This window comes from Alexandromys fortis, unplaced genomic scaffold, assembly GCF_014885135.2.
Source record: "Alexandromys fortis isolate MF-2015 unplaced genomic scaffold, M_Fortis_MF-2015_v1.1 scaffold_293, whole genome shotgun sequence".
Lineage (NCBI taxonomy): Eukaryota > Metazoa > Chordata > Mammalia > Rodentia > Cricetidae > Alexandromys > Alexandromys fortis.
Genome location: NW_026068177.1, coordinates 959954 through 969303, shown reverse-complemented (window position 1 = coordinate 969303; position 9350 = coordinate 959954). Strand labels below are relative to the sequence as shown.

General features: G+C 48.1%; 1 protein-coding gene and 1 long non-coding RNA gene across 8 annotated transcripts in view; one reads left to right on the top strand and one right to left on the bottom strand.

Moving 5' to 3' along the window:
* The window catches only part of LOC126492527 (cytochrome P450 2F2), a 14386-nt gene extending 7708 nt beyond the window's left edge, over positions 1-6678 (top strand). For all 3 annotated transcript variants that reach the window (XM_050128982.1, XM_050128981.1, XM_050128984.1), the window contains exons 5-10: positions 2000-2160; positions 2643-2819; positions 3219-3360; positions 4093-4280; positions 5496-5637; positions 6239-6678. In XM_050128982.1, the coding sequence (XP_049984939.1) occupies positions 2000-2160; positions 2643-2819; positions 3219-3360; positions 4093-4280; positions 5496-5637; positions 6239-6420 (992 nt within the window). In that variant the 3' untranslated portion in view covers positions 6421-6678. The remainder of the gene's footprint in view (positions 1-1999; positions 2161-2642; positions 2820-3218; positions 3361-4092; positions 4281-5495; positions 5638-6238) is intronic.
* LOC126492528 (uncharacterized) overlaps positions 1-9350 on the bottom strand; it is a 58808-nt gene that overhangs the window by 25499 nt on the left and 23959 nt on the right. Inside the window, exon 1 of one of the 5 annotated variants that reach the window (XR_007589624.1) lies at positions 6211-6341. The exons of 2 other annotated variants lie outside the window; for them this stretch is intronic. This is a non-coding gene — a long non-coding RNA (uncharacterized lncRNA). Of the gene's footprint in view, positions 1-2589; positions 2729-6149; positions 6165-6210; positions 6342-9350 lie in introns of those variants that run through there. 2 more of the 5 variants (XR_007589628.1, XR_007589625.1) reach the window with 2 other exon arrangements.

Here is a 9350-nt window from a genome sequence, read left to right as displayed (position 1 = left end):
TCCCTCAACATACTTTTTATTTTCAAGACAGATTTTCTCTGTGTATCCCTGGCTGTCCTGTAGCTCACTCTGTAGAGCAGGCCGGCCTCGAACTCAGAGATCCGCCTGCCTCTGCCTCGGAGTGCTGGGATTAAAAGCGTGCACTACCACCACCTAGCGTTGTTTTATGCCCACTTAACTTTTCTTTATAAGGACCTTCCTGAGATTCCCCCAGGTAATTTAGAATAATTTTGCTATTACAAAATAAATTTTCGAGATTTGTATGATCTTTTTAATTATGTGTCTGGGGGAGGTATGTGCACATGAACTCAGCTGCCTGAGGAGGCCAGAGGCATCATGTGCTGCCCAGCATAGGTACTAGGAACTGAACTCAAGTCAGTTGCAGAGGTGCAAGAGCAATACATATTACTAACCACTGAGTCATTTCCGCAGCCCCTATTACAAAACTCTTAATAACATCACACCTAAAGTAAGGTTCTTGGGATGGGGATCATATTCAGCCTACCACAGTAGTGGGCTTTGTGGTGACCCCGAGTTCCCAGTTACACATTCCCTGACTTTGCATCACAGCTCCATGAGGAGGGCACTGGCACCAAGCCCATTACACAGATGAAAACTGAGGTTCAGAGAAAGGAAAGACTTCAGAGTCCACACCAGAATCAAAGCAAAGTCAAAGGCTACCTTCAGATCTTGCCTTCCAGACTGTGCTTTTATGTCTTGGACACTGTGTTGAAATGTTGGTTTTATTTGTTTGTTCATTTTCAAAACAGAAATTCTGTAGCCCAGGTTGGCCTGGAACTCATAATGAACCTCCTGCCTCAGCTTTCCCAAGTGCTGGGATTACAGCTGCAACACCTGACCTAGCATTTGTTGCTCTTATTGTATCCTTTAGTATGTTTGGCTGTTAGTTAGAGGCTAAGCTGTATGTTTGTGGTCTATACTGGGGTAAGGTTGTCCTCAGCCATTGCGTGTGAGCCTGCACTGTGTAGACTGCTGATCTCTGGTGTCTTACTGTGTGTCACCTCTTCTGCAGCCTAGATATGTGTCTAGGATGTCGCAGTGTGTTCTGTACTATCCAGTGAGCTGCTGTGAATTACTGTTGCATGCTGTGAGGCAGGAGGATGGAGCTCTGTGCTGACATCACAAGGCAGCACACTGTGACTCTGTCTTGGGATGTTTGTGTGCTGACTTTGTTGGCATATGTTGGGTTTGTCTGGTTGGTTGGGGGTGTTTTGTTTTGTTTCTTTCATGGAGACGAGGTCCAAGGTGGCCTCAACTCACTAGGCAGCTGATTCCTGCCCCCACCTCCCAGGACCTGAAATTGTAGATCTCAACCACTGTAAACAAATATCTATTTTCTTTTTAATTTAAGATTCATTTATGTGTACATGTATTTGTGTGAATGTGTGCCAACAATGTGGGGGTGCCCACAAAGGCCAAAAGGAAGTGTCAGACACTCTGGAGGCAGTGACAGGCAATTGCAAGCAGCCTGATGTAGTCTCCGTGAGACAGCTCTCCAGTCCCCAGTTGTCTGGTTTTGACACAATGTGAGCCTAGAGCCCAGGCTGAACTTAGAGTGGCAGCCATCCTCCTGCCTTAGTCTCTCGCCTGGGGACACAGGTGCTCGCTGCCCTTGCAGGCTCTTTGTCTGTACTTAAGGTGGTTTTGTAAGCGAGTGTTCATTGTGATACCTAATGTTGGCATTCCCTGTATTGTGGGTGGTGTGAACGTGTCCAAGAACAACCTGCGTTTGTCTTATTAGCCTTCTTGTTCCTCAGGATAAGGTGAGCTGTGTGTTGTGGGTGACATTGTCAAATACTTTGGGAGTGTTGTCATATTGCACAGAGTGGCTACATGTGTGTGTTCTGGACTGGAAGACACCGTGTCATGGGTGGGTGAACGCTGAGTTAATGGGCGTTACGACAGCTCATGGTCTGGCTGCTGCAAGATGCAATACTGCCAAAGCAGGACACTGACCCACGCCGCCTATCCACCTCAGGCAAGCCCTTCGACCCCGTGTTTATCCTGAGCCGGTCAGTGTCCAACATTATCTGCTCCGTTATCTTTGGAAGTCGATTCGACTATGAGGACGAGCGTCTGCTCACCATCATCAGATTCATCAACGACAACTTTCAGATAATGAGCAGCCCCTGGGGCGAGGTCAGTACTCTGAGGTCAACAGATGTGGGTAGGGGGTCCCCACGGCGTCCAACCGTGGAGAAAGAAGCTGCAGGGACTGGAGAGGAGAAACAAGCCTATCATCTCAACACTAAGGAGACTGGGGCTGAAGGATTGTCACGAGTTCCAGGTCAACCTGGACTTGGTAGAGAGAACCCCAGCAGCCAGTGATGAAGAAAAATAACTAAGTAAAAAAAAAAAAACAGAGACGAGATGTAACTGGCCTGCTCTGCCCGACTCTTACTTTATAACCCCGCCCCAGTTATTCAGTCAACCCATCCTCCTCCACCCTGCCCCCTCCCTCCCACGCTCTTTCCGCCCTTGCAGAACTTGGCAGCCCCCGCCAAGACCTGGACCGAGCCTATTTGATCTGATGACCTTACTTTAGCCCACGAGCCCCCAGTCACATACCCTGTTGAGTGCCTTGCTTCCCGAAGCCCCGCCAACTCTGCTTCTTCCCCCAGATGTACAACATCTTCCCGAGTCTCCTGGACTGGTTGCCCGGGCCCCACAGGCGCATGTTCAGGAACTTTAGGGGCATGAAAGATCTCATCGCCCGCAGCTTCCGCGAACACCAGGCCTCTCTGGATCCCAACTCTCCCAGAGACTTCATTGATTGCTTCCTCACAAAGATGGCACAGGTAACTATGATATCAAAAATCCTCCCTCTGGGCTGGTCTGAACCCCTCCTGCTGCCCCGGGGCCTCAAACCTACAGGGATCTCAGCTTGAACAGTCTGGGAACTTGTTCCCTGAGGAGAAGCTGTGGCACCTGGCCCTGCTGGACCGCTGCCCAGAGCCACCGCCAACTAACAAATCATTAAGCTGTGGGGTTTGCCCAAGTGTTCACCAAGGGCCTCGCCCCTTTTTATCTCTCCTTGTTCACACCTCACACTCCTCTGCTCCCAGGAAGAAAAGTCCGCTGGAGAGAGGGACAGAACTGCCCCCCCCCCCTAGCGGTAGTATTGGAGCGGGACACACAGGTTCCAAAGTATAGGATTCCCCCAGGCCCTGGCTCATGGCCCCTTTCCACCCCCACAGGAGAAGAAAGACCCACTGAGCCACTTCCAAATGAATACCCTGTTGATGACCACACACAATCTACTGTTCGGTGGCACAGAGACCGTGGGCACCACGATGCGCCATGCCTTCCTTATTCTCATGAAGTATCCCAAAGTACAAGGTACAGGGATATCAAAGGGCTGCTCAACGCTCTCCGTCCCTTCTCCCCCTCTCCCTATCCCGAGGGTTTATTGGGGCCTTCTGCTAATGCACCCTCACATACAAGGCAAACCCACTGAGAGACTGATGCCAGGATGACCCTCAGGGTCCAGACCCTGCATGGTGATCCTCTTTCAGATCAGGCCTGTGTAGTTTGGCCCCGCCAACAACGCACGTGACTGTCAGGCCTCTGAATCCTGCTCCTTCTGTCCTCCTAAAACCCCATCCTTAAGACCCAGGCACAAAGTCTGCTGAGGACAACGACCTCTCCTGAATAACAAAACCTCTAGCACAACACGTAAACAACATCCCCCAGGCTCCACCTCCCCGAGTCTCCCTGGCTTTGTGGGAGATCTCTAGCCTTCCCCTGCACAGCCCACCCACTGGGTCCATGAGCCTCAAAAGAGGGTCCTAGGATCCAGGTAGCCCTGAAGCCCATCTACACAAACCCACACAGAGAAACCTTGCAACGACCATCATTTACCCTCTCTCGAAAACGAACGCTTGGAAACCCAGATTAGCCAGAACTCGCAGCTATCTTCCTGCCTCAGTTTCCCCCGTGCAATGATTACAGGCCACAGCATGGAGCTAGGGAAGCTTTGACTTGAGCCTTTCCTGTCCACTGGTGCAAATCTGTTCCAGTTCCAAAGCGTCTCAGGAACCATCATCCACTCCCTTCCTCTATCACCTCCAGCCCGCGTACAGGAGGAGATTGACCGCGTGGTGGGGCGAGCCCGGATGCCATCACTGGAAGACCGCGTGAACATGCCTTACACAGACGCAGTGATCCACAAAGTACAGCGCTTCGCAGACGTCATCCCCATGAACCTGCCTCACCGCGTCATTCGGGACACGCATTTTCGCGGCTTCATGATACCCAAGGTGTGCAGGCTTAACCTACGAATAGGTATTTCAGGATCTTGTAATTGGCTAAGGGGTACCCTTGACCTTAGCAATCAGCATTCGGAGTGAAGCTGTAGATGTGGGAAGTTGCTTGTTTCTAAAATTTTTTAAATATTTTTTTCCAATTTTTAATTTGATTTTTTTTTCGAGACAGGTTTTCTCTGTAGCTTTTTTTTGGTGCCTGTCCCGGAACTAGCTCTTGTAGACCAGGCTGGCCTCAATTTTACAAATTTTTTTTTGATTTTTTATGTGAATGACTGGGTGTTTTATTTGGAATGTATGTCTGTGCACCAGATGCATGCAGTGCCCAAGGAGGCCAGAAGAGGGCATTGTGTTCTCTGGAGCTGGAGTTACATATGGCTGGGTGGGTGCTGGCAATCAAACCCAGGTCCTCTTCAAGAGCAGCCTGTACCCTTAACACCAGAGCCATCTCCTTAACCCTGTTTTGTACATTTTGAGGCAGAAGTCTCTTGTGGCCCAGGTTGGCCTCAAACTCCCATTGTGACTAAGAGTGAACCTGAACTCCAGATCGTCCTGCCTCTACCTCCTGTGTGCTGGGATTGCAAGCATTGGCCACTTTAGCCACTTTAGATTCTTAGAAACAGAGTCCTTTCCCAGAAACCCTTCCTGCACCATTAGAACCACATACTCCTTCCCTATCACAAACCCCTACCTTGAACCCTCCCCAGAATCACCAGGGCCTGGGACTTCATCTGAACATCTATCTCCTGAGGCCAAAACACCATTCTTGGAGGACCCCTCCCTCACAACCCCTACAGCTGCTCCTTCAAAGCTCAGGGCCAAAGGTTTCTCAGACCTCAGCAGGAGCTATCAGCACCTATCTCTAGGAACGCTGGATGGAGTCCATCCACCCTTCTCAAGCCCCTAAAAGTCCATCTTTGCAGCCTGGAAATCTGGGTTTGAGGGAGACAGAACCAGAATGGAGACTTGTCTTAGCAGTTTTAAGAGCACTGGCTGATCTTCCAGAGGATGCGGACTGGATTCACAGCGTCCACATCACAACCCCCCCACCCTGTTCCACTTCCAGGAGACCAGCCTCTCTCTCCTGACCTCCTTGGCACTTGCACCCACGTGGCACTCGTATCTACACGCAGGCAAACACTCAGACACATAAAATGAAAATAGTAAAATCCTCAGGAGGTCTACATTGACTCTGCCTCCTCCTCCACACAGGACACAGATGTCATCACCCTTCTTAACACCGTGCACTATGACTCCGAACAATTCAAGACGCCTCGGGAGTTCAATCCCGAGCATTTTCTGGATGACAATCAATCCTTCAAGAAGAGCCCTGCCTTCATGCCATTTTCGGCTGGTAAGGATGGAGTCGCTCTTAACCCGACTCTGCAAGCCCTCTCCATCCCATCCCATTCTTAGCTTTCCTTGCAGAGATCCCCCTTTTCCAGTTTGGCTCCTGTAACCCCCAAGTGGAAGCCCATTAATTTAAGAAGATTTTCAGAATCTCCACTAGGTGGCGAGCCTGGCTCTGGTTTTCCTTAACTCTGCCTTGTCCACAGACAGCAGGGGAGGAGGAAGAGGGCGGGGAAGGGGAAAGAGGGCAGGAATCCTATTTACTCAGCAGAGAGGACAAAATGGGGGGTAATGTCAGATAAGTTACCATGTCGCCTTTTGTGTGCTCCGATGCCTCTGGGAAGGGGCAGCGGCTGAGAGTTGGACTCCATAGCCAGATCATACCGGATTGATTGCACCCCAGCTGTGTCTCGGCTGTGGGAACGTTCAAACACAGGATTTGAACCCAGCCAGCTACTTCGGCTTCATTTCCCCCAAAACCCTGAGGCCTTTGTCGGTGATATCCCCAGCCGTTACCTTCAAACCCACAGATTCCCTCTGAGCATGTGCGAGTGCTGCCCCACACTGTCTACTTCACCTTTGCTCTTGGCCCTCCCACCGTGCAGGACGCCGACTGTGTCTCGGGGAGCCTCTGGCGCGCATGGAGCTCTTCATATACCTCACCTCCATTCTGCAGAACTTCACGTTGCAACCGCTGGTGGAGCCTGAGGACATCGACCTGACCCCGCTTAGCTCAGGGCTGGGCAATTTGCCAAGGCCTTTCCAGTTATGTGTGCAGGTTCGCTGAGTACCGCGTCCAGGGACTGCTCTGTCCCTCTTCCAGCTGGTTTCACTGTCGTGGGCCTCCATCAGGGTCTCTACCACATTCTCTTTCCTAACCCCAGGGCCTGGCATATTGGCCCTTTACCCTCCTGTCTTAAACCTGTCTTCGAGGAAAAAATGACGTGACAAAGGGGAAATGCAGTCTTACACCCACAGAACCTACTCTGTAATGTACCCTTTCCTGGGTTTTTTGTATCATTTCCTAATAAATATCTTGACAATAGATTCGTGCCTGACTCGACTGAATTTAAAAAGGAGAAACGTCTGTAATGGCAGTGATTCTCAATCTGGGGGTCGAACGACCAATTCAAGGGTACACGTAAAATCATCTGTATTTACATTTTGATCTATAACAGTAGCAAAATTACAGTTATGAAGCAGCAATGAGGACAAATTCTTGCTTGGGAGTCACCACAACGTGAGGAACTATATCAAGAGGTCACAGCATTAGAAACGTCGAAAACCCCTGCCTAGAATCCCCCAGAGAGGGGCTGGGGTGTGGCTCAGTGGTAGAGCACTTGCCTAAAATTTACCAGTGAGGGGCCCAGGCCTGACTCAGTGATAGAGTGCTTCCCTAGAGTTTACCAGTGAGGAGCTGGGTGACTAAGTAACAAAGCTTATTCGGGCTCTAGGTACAGTGCCTAGTACTGTGGGGGCACTAAAACAGACAGAGACAAGAAGTCACAGGAACAGCAGAGAGAGACCTTGGTTAATGAAACCCTTTATTCTGGAATCAGCAATCTGACTTCCTACCACACCACGGCCAATATCAGGAGACAAAAGTTGGTAGAAGTTTATTCAAGGGTCAGCAATGTTGAGAAGGAGCGCTGTGGCTTCAAAGTTCCATCTTGAGGGGCTCAAGGACACAGAGTACTTTGTGGGGGGAAGAGGTATGAAAATAAGGCTGTACAGCCCGGTCTGAGTCACCCAGGGCCTATGTCCATCTTTTTTCTTCTTTCCCAAAACATGACAGTGGACTTTAACCTGGGGCTGTTCCTGTACCTCTTTCAGACAGATATATTCAAGCAACAGAAGACGTGATGGCTAATATTTTTTTTATTTTTACTTATTTATTTGGTTTGGTCTTTTGAGACAATATCTCACTATGTATCCCTGGCTGTCCCGGAACTCACAGAGTTCGGCCAGCCTCTGCCTCCCGAGTGCTGGGATAGAAGGCATGTGCCACCATATCATGCTCTGGTGACTACTCTCGACTGTGGTGTTACTAAAAAAGTAACTCGCTGAGCAGCAGTGGTGCATGCCTGTAGTGGGGCGCATCAAATGGGGGAGATGTGAGTCAAATACTCCCACACTAGCTCTGAACAGGGGATATTAAGGTTCTTGTTTATTATAAGGGAAACACACATCACAACGAGGAAACAGGACTGGAGTCCAACATCCAGGTGTGGTGCACAGGAAGAAGAGCCCAAGTGGGCTCTCTACCGTGGGCTTTTTGGTACCCAAAGGTCATGCCCCACCTGCTCCAGCCTCTCAAAGGCCGTTGGCTGAAGGATGTTCCTCATCACCCACCCCTTTTGTCTAAATAAAAGAGTTTTAAACCCAATACAAAACTATATACAATAAGAACAGATATCAAGTATAAAAATTAGAATTATAACCAGTATAAACAACATTAAGCAACAAACATATGCTAAAGGTTTCAATAACTATTCTAGCCTAAGGGGTGTAAGTTTTGAATTAGAAATGGCTTGAATAAATCATAAGAGGAAAATAACTATGACTATCTAATTTTTAACCCCATTGAAAGCCTGAGAAGGGATATAATATTTCTTGAACAGGCAGGAAGTGCAATCAAGCAGTTTCCAAAATAGGCAGTAGATGACAGAGAAACTGGCTACCTAGGCAATCACCCAAAATCTCTTTTGCAATGCTGAAGCCACCAACTTTGGCTAAGGCCTAGAGTAACTGACAAACCATTTTTATAGGAAGAAGATTGTCAAAACCATCTTATTCTGTCTTGGCAAGGTTTGGCATTTTTTTTTCTTGTATCCTGTTTATCCGGTCCAATCACTGTGCATTTTGTCAGTAGTTGAGACATGGGCAGTTCCTTGCCCAAAGGACAGTTTTTCCAAGAAGAAAACAAACTCCAGATGGAGTGTCTTTGGTGCTCAACATTCTCTCAGGAATAGATCAGTACTGACAGGAGCAATCGTGTCTCACATCAATAGAACCCTAAGTTATTTAAATGCCATATTCTACAGTTCTTTGAAGTGGCTAAATATTACCTATCCATGCAGAATACAATCTCTATGTATCTAAAGAGGCAATTAGATATAAGTATGACAAATATGGATGACTATTGACCTATAATACTTAATATTTGTATAACTTAGAGACTAAGACTTCATATTAGAATACCAAATAATCTTTAAACAACTGTGCAGCAAATGAGGACAATGACTTAAAAATGTAAACAATGTGTAAGTATCTTGATCTGAGATAGAAATATATAACACAATATGATAAATATATCCTAAATTGTATCAATATACAAAATATCTTAATCAGATGTATGATGGAGGAGGGTCATCTGTCTATCTGTTGCTTTCATTGGTTAATTAATAAAGAAACTGCTTGGCCTGATAGGTCAGAACATAGGTGGGTGGAGTAGACAGAACAGAATGTTAGGAAGAAGGGAAGTGAGGCATATGCCATAGCTCTCCTCTCTGAGATGTATGCAGGTTAGAATCTTCCCGGTTGGGGGCGGGAGAGATGGCTCAGAAGTTAAGAGCATTGCCTGCTCTTCCAAAGGTCCTGAGTTCAATTCCCAGCGACCACATGGTGGCTCACAACCATCTGTAATGGGGTCTGGTGCCCTCTTCTGGCCTGCAGGCATACACACAGGCAGAATATTGTATACATAATAAATAAATA